Genomic DNA, 14,791 nt, shown 5'->3' with positions numbered 1-14,791 from the left:
AATATTCAATCACTTGAAATTTATGAGAAATCAAATAAACATATAAAATCTTTTGATTACATTTTAATAAAAGTAGTCAAAATTTCTTATTTTAGAAATTGTATTCCTTAACTTCATCAGACACAAATAAACTTTACATTGTCTTGCTATTTTGATAAATTATTCTTTAAACGGAAAAGGATCAAAATTGCCACTGAACTATGCGAAATAGACCACTTATACCCTCCATTACATTTTGGGATCAAAAATATCCCCGTAATTATCCCAGGAGACCACAAATACCCTCAAGAGTTAACACCCCAATTTTTTAGTGACGTGGCAAGCCACGTGGGACTAATCCCTCCACCTAAGCATTGCCAACTAAGATTCACTACAAAAGTACTTGACTTTTGTCGCCACAAAATCCCAAAATATTGCCACTAAAGGTTATGAGTGATTTTTAGTGACGACTAAGACTCCAACAACCATTCGCTAGTAAAACCTATTTTTTCAACAAAAAAATATGATAATTAATTTTTGATTGCAACCTAATTTTCTAAAATAAATAACTTGCAATATCCATATTAAAAACATCCAATATTATTGCGAAAAATAATCAAAATTACTTCTCGATTCAAATCTCCTACTATATATATATAATGCATCATTGTACATTTTTTACATTACATATGACATAAAAATAAAACATATAGTGTCTTCAAACTCCTACTTAATCGATATCATAGTTGGTTTTTTAAAAACAATGAAGAAAAAAACACAAAATTAGAATTTAATGTTAAAAACTTTTAGTGACGATTTTCTGGGCTTTTGTGGCGACTGTTGTTGCCGCTAAAGGTCTAGTTGTTTTGTAGTGAATCCTAGTTGGCAACGCTTAGGTGGAAGGATTAGTCCCACGTGGCTTGCCACGTCAACAAAAATTTGGGGTGTTAACTCTTGAGGGTATTTGTGGTCTCTTAGGATAACAGCAGGGGCATTTTTTATCCTAAAATGTAACGAAGGGTATAAATGGTCTATTTCATATAGTTCGGGGGAAATTTTGACCCTTTTCCGTTCTTTAAATTGTTGATTTATACTAATATATATGATAACGAAAAACGAATAATATATCTAAACAATATATTCATTTAAACTGTACAATACAATATCATTAATTATGAATATGAAAAGTATGTTAAATATGGTAATTAGTGCTATTTATGAAAAATTCTCCTTCTTTAAATAGGAGTCCTAAGAACAGTTATTATATAATCCTCCTCCTCCAACCCTTTGCCCATAATCCCTAATTTAGCGATCGGAAAAAGTGTTGCCATGTCACCGGAACGTTCATCGTCTTCGTCGGCAGCTACTGTATCGTCTTCGTCGCAATACACCTACTCGTCGTCGGCATCTACTTCATCGTCGTCGTCGCAATACACCTACTCCAACGGCACATACTTTCCGGCACAAAGTCATCTCCAACAACAGCCTCCTCCGCCCTACATAGGCGCTGCTCCTCCGCCCGTACAGCTGCCTTATCCTTCCGTCTATCCAGCAATTGCTGCTACTCCAGGCGTTTACACTTTACCTCAGTTTCAACAAGTAAGTAATTCTAAATATGTTATAAGCTTTTCTATACATCTGAATTTTTCTTTGTGTGTATTCTAACAACAGGCGTAATTGCAATTGATTTTCAATCCTTACATTTTGCTTGAGTTAGTACTAATAGCTTACATGTAATTATGCATGTAATTTTCTCGCTTCTCTGGTTAATTTTGATTTTTAAAAAACTTGAGAATTTGGCGGGTAATTTTGTGAAACTTTCCTGTGAAATTGTTGAGATTGTTTCGTGCTTGCTTGTTGAGAGTATATCTGCATCTGTTTGTGTATATGTTCATGATACCCGTACCCTTGCTTACTAGTAAATTAAGTAGTTCCGAAGTCGGGTCTCACGTTCAAATCTCTATTTGTGTATATGTACATGATATTCATACTGCTTGCTGGTCAATAAAGTGGGTACAAAGTCATGAAGTCTCATGTTCAAATCCTAGAGGTAACAATAGTAGGTGATTTCTTCTCATTTGTCAAGCCTTGGTAGATTGAGTTACCTGGTGTGTGGTGAAACTAGTTGAGCTCAGACACCACGGTAATTAAAAGAAAATCATGATGCCAGTTATTAGCTTGTTAGGTTCCTTTTAGGAGAAGAACAGAAGAAAATATCCATAGAAGTATTTGCACCCCGAATATGTGCTATGTATCTTTGTCATGTTAAGCTAGCGAGCTTGCTTCGAAAATGAAGCTATCTTTTGTCATTCTTGTAATGTACCTAGTTCTTGTGGACAGGCTCAACAGCTATTCCATAGAGATGCGCAAACAATCACACCTGAAGCACTTGAAAATGTGAAGGCTGCACTTGCGAGCAGCGAAACTGAGCATAGAGCTAAGGCCAAGAAGAAAGGTGTACCTCGTAAAGCAGCAGGAAAATGTTGGAAAGATCCTACCCTGGCACAGTGGCCATTGAGTAAGCCTAATTTCCTATTATTTTTTTTCCGTTTATTGGCTGTGCCTCAGTAGTGTTCAAATCTGTTTATTTATAAGTCTAATTTCTCTCCTATTATAGTCTTGGCTAGTTTAAGGCATCAATCGAACTGCAATTCATTTCAACTACTAGAAGCCTATGACAAGTGTGTATGGAAGTCCCCAATTGCTGAATAAACCAATCTGTGTGATAGAAGTATGAATAGCAAATGCAACAATATACCCAATGTAACCCCACAAGTGGGGTCTGGGGAGGGTAGAGTGTACCCATACCATACCCCTACCTTGGGAGTTAGAGATAAATAGCAAATAAACATACTATAAAAATTTGTGTTATTTAAGTTGTGGGGGTTTTGTGTCTTTTCTTCGAAATGCATTTCTTTTTCTGCTTTTCCCTGAGGCATTTAGTAAATGAATGTGTAGGAGACAAACTCTCTGAAGTAATATATCAGATCTTACATGTTAGAATACTATGCTTTATTGGTCCACTTTCATGGTTATGGTCTAGCAAGTAATTGTATCCGCTGCTGATATCATTTATCTTACTCAATTATCTTTCACTGTTGGTTCTGCTGTCACTTCCTTTCATGAATGCTGTTTTCACCTGTTTTCCCATCATTATTTGTGCCTTCTTCTGTTAGAAATTGGTGCAAAATCATAGTATAGTGGAATAACTTACTGTTCGGATGGTGTTGCAGATGATTATCGTCTATTCTGTGGTGATCTTGGGAATGAGGTGAATGAGGATGTTTTATCAAAAGCCTTTTCAAAGTTTCCATCCTTTAACATGGCTAAGGTATGTTCTGTTAGATCATTACTTTCCTTTCCAATACTTTTACTAGTATTTCTTGTCATGAACAGAGAATTTTTTGTGCCCTAGAAGTTTCCTCCTCCTCTCCCTTTTTTCTAAATATGGTATTTCTACATCCTAAACATTCTTGAATCTTCAGAAAGCTAGAAATCCTTCTAAATGCACCAACAACTGTTGATAATCTGAGGCGGATCTGGGATTTGATGTTTACACATTCCTACGACAACCTCAAATTAACAGTATATAATAATAACTGAGGTTCACAATTAAATATATATAGATATTTAGTGGATTTCTTCATACATATACAGGATTGGGGGTATTACTTATTTAACTCTTTCTGCCTTGACCTGACAAAAAAGATCAGAAAGAAATTAAGAAGTATTTTATATTCGCCTTGCTGTCTTCGAACTTTATTGTGTAATTGTATGTTTTTAGCTTACAAGGTTCAGTAACAAAGAGTTTTTACCATTCATGTTGACAGGTTTTGAGAGACAAGCGGACTGGTAAGACAAAAGGATTTGGATTTGTAAGTTTTTCCAGCCCATTAGACTTTGCTGCGGCACTTAAAGGAATGAATGGTAAGTTATCTGTTAATCAATATATGTGTAGTCTCTTATTTTGCTTGAGCTATTAAATGACAACTTGATATAGTGGGTGTGTCACAGTTATGTGATCAGCTTTTACCTTCTTGTAGGACCACCAATCATAAATGATATGGATGATAGTGTAGATTTCGATCTAACAGTTTCCTTGATATGCCATTTGGATTGATGTCCTTTATGTCAAATAATTTGGGTTGATATAAAGAGTTCCCTCTATTATGCCACTGGGTTTTGTATTTGAATGTGTAATCCCTCCCTCCCCCTTCCCTTTCGTCTCTCCATGATGATGAAGGAATAGTGAAAGAAACAAATAACAGAACTACGTACTGAAAACAACATTTAGAACTGCTTTTAAAATCGGTCTAGGTAAAGAAAAATCAGAAAGGAAAACAACAACATCAACCAAACTTGTATGAGAGAATTTCAGAAGTGTGATTTCTTGTGGAGTGGGGGAGTACATGAATGTCTTAAATGGCACAGTAGTTTTAGCTATTGAATTGGTGTAATGTTGTTCCCAGATGCCTAATGAGGTGGTAATTCGTGCTGTTTTCAGGGAAGTATGTTGGAAATCGCCCAATTAAACTAAGCAAGAGTAATTGGCAAGAGAGGAATGACAATGAAGCTCGGAAAGACACAAGGTGAGGGTTTTCGCAATGTATATGATATTACATCTTGATAGTTGGCTTTAACTAACTAATATGAACTGACTACGTTTTCTGGATATTCGATCTTGTGGCAGAACCAATCACATAAGACGCCGACGCTAGCAAAGAAAGGATATTACAAGTGAGCACCTACCATGATAATAACTCAAGCAGCAAGATACTTACTGTACTAATGATTTAGTTTTAAAGTTTAGTTGGTGGTTGATTCCCTTGCAATCGTTTTGTTATGATATAGTATTTGGGAAAATCGCAGAGACTTGAAAAGTTTCTGGGGATCTTTTTTTTTTTTTTTGGAACCCCAGGATAACCCGCAACCGCTACAACCTTTGCCCTTTGGGTGAACACTCTGTAATGAGCACTTTATGCGCACTAGGTAAACCCCCATTGTGTAATAACCTGCAAACCACACAAGAGATGTAACCACCCTCCAAACCCTCCATTCATTTATGCGAAAATTGTGTTTTGACAAAATAAATCATCTAAGCTGCAATTGTATCATGTCTTGTCTAATGTGATCATGAAGTATAAATACATTAAGCTTAAAAATTCATGAATGAACTTGAAATACCAATATGAAAAGGACTTGTTTATGTCTCAATTCTCAAGAACTACACTAAGTGGGTTCAAGAAAAATGGAATGTATGTGAGTTTTAACTTTATTTTAGAAGTAAAAATGTTGTTTCTGATAAATAATGGAAATATCATAATTATTTTAGTAGTGCTACTTGGTCATATAGTTAGAAGGAAAGAAAAATGTGTACATTTTTATACATTTAGGAGTCTCGCATACCATGTTTGGTTTGTTATTAAAAATATGTTTCATTAGACACATAACTAATTTATAAATTATAAAAATATATCCAACATCTTGGTGGTACTTGGTACTTGTTGTTGGTGGAAGTGATATGTATCCCATAAGATTAATCAGATTAAGGTGTGCGAAAGCTGGATCGGACACAATGGTCATTAAATAAAAAATAAAAATATATCCAACATAACTAATTTTGTACAATTGGTACCAAAGAACATATTAAGTCATAAAAGAGGAGTCAAATGCAAATATCTTCAAATTTCAACCCTAGTTATAAACGTCCCACAATCTCACTTTATAACCAACCCCGTAATCCTTGAATTCATAATTTTGCCCCCCAAATACTGCGTCTGCTCTGTTTTTAACGAAAAATTCTGCAGGTATGTTCATGGCTGATTGCTTTCTTTATACTTTCTCTTTGTTGGGTTCTTCCCCCACCCCCACCCACGTACGTACGTACCTGGGTGGGGTTGGTTCTTTCTCATTTTTCCAACATTACTACTGTTTAATTGTTAGCTAAAATTTCGTCATTACACTGGGTATGTTGTTGTTGTTGAATTGTCAAGTAAAATTTGTTGTATAAGGTGAACATGATGAATTTTAGCTATGGGGTTGGGTTTTTTTTTTCACCTCATTTTTTCACAAGGTTTAGTTATGGTTTTGGATATTAGGTTGTTGAATTTTAGCTAAATTTGTAGTAAATGTTGAAACTTTGCCGCGTTATCATATTTTCACAATCTTAGTTATGGTTTCGGATATCAGATTATTGAATTTTAGCTAAATTTGTTGTAAAAGGTGAAACTTTCTGGGGTTAGTTTTTTTATCATTTTTTCCACCAGCTTAGTTATGGTTTCAGATATCAGATTATTGAATTTTAGGTAAATTTGTTGTAAAGTGGGGTTAGTTCTTTTTATCATTTTCTTCACAAGCTTAGTTATGGCTTTGGATATCAGATTGTTGAATTCAGCTAAATCTGTAGTAAAAGGTGAAACTTTGTCCCGATAGTCCCCCCCCCCCCCCCCCCCCCATTTTTTCTCAAGTTATGTTATGGTTTCAGAAATCAGATTGTTGAATTTGAGCTAAATTTGTAGTAAAAAGTGAACAAATTGATGATTCCATCCCGTTGTGTTTTCCATGTGAGCAAATGGTTTGTGTGTGATGTTACTGTTTGCATTTTGAATGATATGGCCTCACATAGAGCTGAATGGTTAAAGATGATTTGTATAGCTGGCTCTAACTAGTTTGGAATTGACATGTTAGTTGATTGACTGATGTTACTGTATGGCATTTTGACTCACTTATGAGTGATGGATGAATTTCCTCATGGATCTCCTTAACTGATACTCATTAATCTTTTTCTTCTTTTGAGAAGTGTTTTGAATCAAGTCAAATTTGAATATGAAGTTTTTTTTTTTCCGAGTGTAGAGTTACTGGTTTGGTAGAAGAGTTTTTTGTTTTTTTGATAATGAAAAGATATTGCATATATATGACCAAAAACTACAAGGGAGCACGGTGTGACTTAGACACCGAAGAGTTACAAGTACTTAGTACTATAGTAGGCATTATAGATACATCTGGGACTAGACTATCATTAGCTACTAAAGAATGCTCTCTTTCAGATATAAGTTTAAATATGGAGTATCTAAAAAGATTTCCTGATACAAGATGTTGAAGATAAAAGATGTTAAGTTTCAACCTTCCCACCAAAAAGTTGTCTTGCATTTGCTATTCTCTCATAATGGTTTTTATTCGGAAGAAGATTGTCCTCTTACATCCCCCTGACCTCTTCTTACCTTTTTCAGTTGACAAGACTGGGATCAGTGGTGCTTCAATCTTTTCCTGTTTGCCTAAGATTGCATGCCACCTTGAAGATATTCAAGTATAGCACATATGTCAATGTGATCCTGCTTACCTCCATTTCACAGGAATAACACAGTAGTTTCGGAAGAAATGCTCTTTTTCTCTTGAAGGTTGGTGTTATCGTGAAGAAAGCAATGGCTACACTTGTCCCGAAACTGATGATTGGAACTTCTACTCTACATATACAGAACTCAAGCTCCAGCCAAATAGACCTCCAAACTGGAAATAGTCAATCCTTGCTAATAAAAACTCCAGCAATTCTGCTAAGACATTCATTCAGGGGTAATTTTAGTAGTCAATCTTCTCTGCAGTGGCATGGAGTTCTTGGTTCCGGAAAAACTGGTTCCATATTATCCTGTAACAAGCAGGGAAGTGTCTGCCTTGATAGAGTTAAAGAGGGTACTAATGGGAGCTTAAATAGAGATGTTGAGAAGAGATCAAATGAACAACAGTTCAAGAAACTTTCTAGTTCCTTAAGGTTGACTTTAGATGGACCATTGGTTGAAAATGATGAGACAACTAACAACAAAATCCTTAGAAGTTTTTGCAGTCACGGGAAATTGCTTGAAGCATCAAAATTAGTTGACCTGATGACTCGTCGATACCAAATTCCAGACTATCCTTCCTGCATAAACTTGATTAGGGGCCTCGTCAATGTTGGACAGACAGACAAAGCAGCGAATGTTCTACAAATCATGGTTATGTCTGGTGGGGCTCCAGATATTATCACATATAATATGTTAATCAGTGGTCTATGTAGAAAAGGGCTTTTGAACTCTGCCATTGATTTCTTGGACTACATGAGCTTGAGTGGTTGCCTTCCCGATGTTATCACTTATAATACTATACTGCGTGCGATGTTTGACCGTAGTAAATATGATCAAGGAATTCAGTTTTGGAAGGATCAGTTAAGAAAAGGATGTCCTCCTTATCAGATCACCAGTACAATTCTTGTTGAATTAGTCTGCAAACATTGTGGTGTTATACGTGCCCTTGAGGTAATGGAGGACTTGGCAGTTGAGGGATGTTCTCCAGATCTCGTGACCTACAATTCCATGGTAAATTTTTCTTGTAAGCAAGGGAACTTTGAAGATTCAGCTTTACTAGTCTATAATCTTCTATCGCATGGCCTTGAGCCCAATGCTGTGACTTACAATACTCTTCTCCATTCCTTTTCTACCTATGCATGTTGGGATGGAGTAGATGAGATTCTTTCCATTATGAATGAAAGTTCACATCCTCCTAGTGTTGTGACTTACAATATTTTAATCAATTGTTTGTGCAAGCATGGGCTTCTGGATCGTGCAATTGACTTTTTCACTCAGATGGTCTCTGAAAACTGCATACCTGACATAATCACATATAATACACTTCTACGTGCTCTTTGTAAGGAGGCAATGGTGGACGAGGCCATCCAAATTGTTCATTGTTTAGGTGATAGCAGTTGTTCTCCTAGTATAATCACTTACAACATAGTCATTGATGGCCTGGCGAAGCTTGGTTTTATGGAGAAGGCTATGGATTTATACCATCAAATGGAAAAGCATGGGACTTGTCCTGATGATGTTACATATAGATGTCTAATTTGGGGATTCTGTCGAGCTGATCTTATTGAAGAAGCTGTGGAGTTACTAAAAGAGATGGGTAATAGCAGACACAGGGTCAGAGATAATTGTTACAGGTTTATTATTCACAGATTATGCCAAAATGGTAAACTGGACTCTGCAAAACAAGTGCTGAAAATGATGATATCAAGTTGCCACAAGCTTAAGTCAACCGTATATTCCAATATAGTTGCAGGGATAGCTGGTGCAGGTATGAATGAAGCAGCTATGGAATTGCGTGAGAAGTTGAAGGAATGGAAAATTCTCAAGGAATAGATTCTCTTTTCCCAATTAGACAGTATTCTTAACTCAGTGATTGTTATTGGTAGCATGTCTGGTGCAGATATGAATAAAACAGCAACAGAAATATGGAAATAGTTGAGGGAATGCAACTCTCGAGGAATAGAGGTTTTCATATTGGAAAGAGATTATCATTAAGTCAGCACAGCAAATCATTCGAGATCACCTCAGCACAAATGGAAATTTTACTCCTTTATTAGGTTTCTTTCCATGTCCGTTGTCTGTTCTATTTTGTGCTTGGTAAAATTTTTGACCGTGTCATGCCTGCTTGACAGAGTTTTGGTTAGTTATGTATTCGTATGGCGACTTTTTTAATTCTATATTATTCACATATAGAAAAAGCCATGGATCGGTGCATTTGAGGCATATTTTATCATGTGCTATGAATATATATGTGGCCTTGGGTTTTCTTACAATGTCTTTGTGAAATTTCCCAGTATTTCTGTTATCAATATGGACTTGTTTTCTTCTAATATCTGAAATTCCAAAGTTTTTATCTCTTCTTTTTAGTTGTGTAGCTCTACTAGCTATTTGTATTTCCATTACCACTGCCCATATTAAGTTCATGTAACCTGTCCATATCTTGAGCTTTTTTTTCCCAGGAATTCTTGATGTTAAGACCCCTAGAAGCTTGTTATTCACACCGTCTATTTCACCACTCCGAAGCTATGGCCTAGTAATCAGTGAAGTGGTGGGAGAACCATGAGATCTCATGTTCAAATCTCAGCTAGATGATTTCTTCTCACATGCCTAAGTCTTGGTGAACATAGTTGTCTTGGTATCTATGTTGGTGAGGAGGTAGTAAGCCCCATGGAATAGTGGAGGTGCATTCCAAGCTGACCTAGATACCAGGGTTATGAAAAAAGTTCATCATCCCTTTCTCAGTTAGATGATTTCTTCTCGTGTGCCTAAGCCTTAGTGCCTCGGTTAACAAAGTTGTCTGGTACCTATGGTGGTGAGGAGGTAGCAGGTGCCCCATCGAATACTGGAGATGCGTTCCAAGCTGACCCAGACATGAAAAAAGTTCATCATCCCTTTCTCAGTTAGATGATTTCTTTTCGTGTGCCTAAACCTTGGTGAAAGAGTTGTCTGATACCTACCTATGTTGTGAGGAGGTACCAGGTGCTGCCTAGAATAGTGGAGGACTGGAGGTGCATTCCAAGCTGACCCGGACACGACCATCATGAGAAATATTCATCATCCCTTTCACCAGTCGACCTCTTTTTGTAATATAGAGGATGCTTTCTACTGATTTTTGAAATGAGTAACTTTGATGTTCAAAAGGGCTACTTTGTTTGGCAATACTCACAATCTTTGTAGTACAATTGGAAATTTGCTGCTGTATTCATTCATCTATGGCACAGATCAAGGCCTGGTGGAGACTGTTCAGCATTATATTATAGCTTGTGATTTGCAAGATCACGCAAACACGCAATGGTTTTCTTTCACTTCCAAGAGAACCGTTTGATGCTTATAGGAAACAATCTCTCTACACCACTCTCTCCAAACTCAACTTGTGGGATTACACTAGATATGGTGTTGTTGTGTTGGTGCTGTTGTGGTAGCAACTTATCTGATTGGAAATGAAAGATATCCATGTAATGTGATCAATTTTCTTTTAGTTCTTTGAGCATGTATTGAATGTAAAAATGCTTTGTGCATCGTGCCCTTTGTAGCAGCCTTTTACAGATGATTATCAGTGAACTTCCAAGTATTTTGGGAGTAAATACTGGCGAAAAGTTCCATCATTCCCCTAAGCAATACTGTGCTTTTACTCTCTTGGTGGTCTTACCCAATGTGAATCTAGATTAGTCAGACCAATGAGCTTCAGATATCGAATAGTTAAAACATAATCATAAAGTTAAAAAATAAATATTGGTTGCTATTTGCCTACAGTAAACAGATGCCCTTGATTGTTGTCAAACAATACAAATTTGGCACATAAATCTTTAAACTATTTGTCAAGTACAATTTCAACAAACAAAATACACAAAGTCCATCAACTGAATAAAAAAATCTCTAAAAACCAGAATGTACTAATGCATTTCTGGAACTTAAAATCTTCGAAAATATTATACGTACAAAAATACAGCAAATGGATACATACTTGTTAGTTTACGGATACAATGTAAAGAGTGCAGATAGGAGAAATCTGATGTCTTTGTTACTGTCATTGATGTACAAGTATTGAACATTGATATGAACGAAACGTGTGGACTTTATGATAAAATTGGAACGATACAGAGAAGAACATATCAGAAACAGATTCAAGAAACTAGTTTCTGGTTTCTTAAGATAGTAGTAATATCTTTACTATAAACATCAGGTACTTGAAAGGTTTTTCTCAAACGTTGAAGTGATTCTTTCGAGATAGCATTCTTATGATAAATCGCGCTAGCCATCTCCATTGCTTGAACTCTCCGTCCTGAAAAACCAATACCTTCAATCAACAGAATATACGTTGTTTCATTTGGACGACGCCCCTTTTCTACCATCTCTGCTAGAACTTCAATTGCCTCAACAACTCTATGAGCTTTGCATAGTCCAAGAAGAAGAATGTTATAAGTTATAACAGTAGGTGGAAAACCATTCCCTTCCATATCTCCTAACAAATCAAGTGCTTCATTTACCATCCCATCTCTACATAAACATGAAATCAATGCATTATAAGTTATCTCATCAGGATCAATGCCTTTTTCTATCATCTCTGATACCATTTTCAAGGCCCTAGCTCTCCCTCCATTATTCCATAACGCGCTCATCAATGTATTATAAGTGCTTACATCAGGAGGGCATCCTATTTCCGCGAGCTTCTCAAACACTTCCACTGCCTCATCGGCTTTCCCCTTCTTACACATTGTAGAAAGTATAGTGTTATAGTTCACTATATCAGGCAAGCATCCGTTCGAGATCATGTAATCCAAGAACTTAATAGCCAAATCTAATCTCCCTCCTTTGCAAAATGCAGAAATCAATGGATCATAAGTAAATGTATCAGGTGTTAATCCTTTATCCATCATTATCTTTAACAAGTTAATCGCTTCGTCTAATTTCCCATCTCTACATAAAGCACTCATCAATATGCTATAAGTAACCACATTTGGTTCACATCCTTCAGATAACATCTCATTCATTAGCTTCTCCCCATCACTCCATTTCCCCTTATGATGCAACAATGCCCTTAACAAAATGTTATAGGAAATCACGTCAGGCATGCATCCCTTAGATGGCAAGCTCCTAACGAACTCATAGGCTTGATCCATCATCTTTTCTCTACACATTCCCCTGATAATTGCATTATAAGTGTACATATCAGGTTGAAGCCCTCTCGATAACATCTCATCGAGAAGCTTCATTGCTTCATGAATTCCGCCTTCAAGAATCGTTGCCTCTATCAAGATTGTGTAAGTAATAACAGTAGGCTTACAATTGTTTTCTTCTTTCAACTGATCCAACAACTTCAATGCTGATCCTAGTTTCCCTCTATCACAAAGACTACCTATCAAGATATTATACGTAACAGAATCCGGAGGAAAGCCACGAGCTTTCATCCTATTCAACACCATATTAGCTTCTTCAATCTTGTTCATTTTACAAAATCCACTTATAAGTGCATTATATGCAAACACATCTGGTTCACCAAATTGCTCCAAAATTTGCATAACCTTCACCCCTTTATCCGAATTTTTCGAGTTGAAAAATCCCTTAATGAGCTTTGTACACAGAATCACATCAGGTTTATAACCACTCTTCACCTTACATTCAAGTAGATACAAAGTTTCATCATATTTGCCTACTTTACATGACCAATTTAGCACTTTCATATCATGTGTAGGTCTATAATTTTCACTAGAAATTTTGACCCTTAAAGGATTTCCAGTCTTTACTTTACTTTGGTCATTGCTACTACTACATCTTACAACAAAATTATGCTTTGAAGATTGAGATTTTGGCTTCAAATTATTGGAGAAAAAGGGGCATTGAGGAAATATTTCAGCTGGAATAATCCTAGTCATTTGGTTCAAGTAGTATTAGTAGTCTAGTCGTATCAGTGAAAGTCTCTCAAACGCTAAATCACAACACGCCTCGATCCAAAACAGGTTTAGAGTCGGCTATACAAGACTTCCCGACCCCTTTATACAACTAAGTCTCAATCTCAGACAAGTTGGAGTCGACTATATGAACTTTCGAGACAAATCATGTTTGAATTGAATTAAGAAGAGAAAAAAGTACCTGTTATTCTTGTTTGTAAATGTGAGAAAATTGAACATGAACCATGAATTGAAGTATGAAAAAAATAAATAGATGTTGGTATTTTATTTTTATTTTTTGTACATCTCAAAAATCTTGTTATAGATTTTTTTTGGATAACATAGTAAAGTTCAGATAAGGCAACAAATGGTTAACCCATTGGATAAACCGGGTCGGTCTAGTTTGTGGCTTGCACTTTTTTGAAGTTGTCTAGTTCTTAAATTAATTGGAAAAGGGGAAAAGGACAAATATATCCCTTAATTTTACAATTTACAATAAGAAAGTGATGGATGTATAGTTATATACCCTTGTCGTTTAACGGATGGTGCATATATATTCTCGTCATTTGACAAATTATACATATTTACCTTTGTTGCTAATAAACTGAATTAAAAAAACAATCCTAAAACTGGTTTTTAAATTTAGCAATTGCCACGTGTCTTTAAAATATTCCTCACTCATTTTATATAGCCTACACACCTGACCTAATAAAATAAAATCTCTCTTTTATTCAGACCCGATCCAAACTCATTTAATAGTTGCGTAGAAGAGGAATTAATTTTTTTTATTTGGGTAGGATTTATCAATTATGTCCTATGGTTTTAGAAATAATTTTCTATATTAGATTTTTTATTGTGTTTGTTGTAAAATCGCCCATTTTCTCTTGATTTTTTTAAAAGTTATATGGGGTAACATTGTAAATAATTTATATGTTATCAGATTAACTTATGTTTGGCTGTGTTTTTGAGAAGTCAAAAAATGTATATTATCGCTTGACCATAAAAAAACATTTATTTAGTTTCAAAATAAGTTTTCAATTTATTTGGATATCAATATTTAACCATGAAAATATTAAATCAAACTTGAAGTTATATTTCAAAATCGGAAAATAACTTATAATTTGTTTTTACACTAACCTTTCATACTTAAGGTTGTATTTAAAATACATACAAGCATAAACATTATTCAAAATATTTTTTATAAAAAGTATAATCAAACAGAATTTCGTCTTTAACTTTAACTTCATAAATTTCAAATAAAATAAAAAATATTTGAAATCTATGATCCTCCACCAACTAAAAATTAAGAACTGTTTAGTAGCAAAATGAGTTTCTTTTTCAAAGCTGAAAAGAGAATTTACTTTTGGAACATTGATCAATGATCATATATAAATTATTGCTCTAATGTTTATAAAAAATATTTTTAAAATTAATTAATTCAACACAAACTATCTATAATACTATCGTACTTTTTCCATTTCAAATTAATTGAATTGTTGAGGTGTTTCACACCCTTTAAGAAAAGAAGATTAAGACATAAATTAGGCATAACTTTCCATTTTTACTCTTATTATTTATTGTCAAATTTAT

The 14,791-nt window shown here is 35.2% G+C and overlaps 2 protein-coding genes and 1 pseudogene across 2 annotated transcripts; 2 read left to right on the top strand and 1 right to left on the bottom strand.

Moving 5' to 3' along the window:
- The first annotated feature begins 1,264 nt into the window (after window positions 1-1,264).
- LOC125819114 (uncharacterized) lies at window positions 1,265-4,807 on the top strand (annotated as a pseudogene).
- A 2,484-nt stretch (window positions 4,808-7,291) lies between these two features.
- Window positions 7,292-9,586, top strand: LOC125818826 (pentatricopeptide repeat-containing protein At1g08610). The gene has a single exon (XM_049498345.1). It carries the CDS (start codon window positions 7,401-7,403, stop codon window positions 9,144-9,146), a length of 1,746 nt encoding a protein of 581 aa, XP_049354302.1. The 5' UTR covers window positions 7,292-7,400; the 3' UTR covers window positions 9,147-9,586.
- A 1,842-nt stretch (window positions 9,587-11,428) lies between these two features.
- On the bottom strand, window positions 11,429-13,462 carry LOC125818873 (pentatricopeptide repeat-containing protein At3g04760, chloroplastic). Its single transcript, XM_049498386.1, has one exon. The coding sequence runs from the start codon at window positions 13,184-13,186 to the stop codon at window positions 11,438-11,440; it is 1,749 nt and encodes a 582-aa protein (XP_049354343.1). The 5' UTR covers window positions 13,187-13,462; the 3' UTR covers window positions 11,429-11,437.
- Between the last annotated feature and the right edge of the window lie 1,329 nt (window positions 13,463-14,791).

Source organism: Solanum verrucosum, unplaced genomic scaffold, assembly GCF_900185275.1.
Source record: "Solanum verrucosum unplaced genomic scaffold, falcon-dt-bn FXZP01000252.1, whole genome shotgun sequence".
Lineage (NCBI taxonomy): Eukaryota > Viridiplantae > Streptophyta > Magnoliopsida > Solanales > Solanaceae > Solanum > Solanum verrucosum.
Note: the sequence above shows the minus strand (reverse complement) of the source record. Positions and strands in the feature narration are given on the sequence as shown.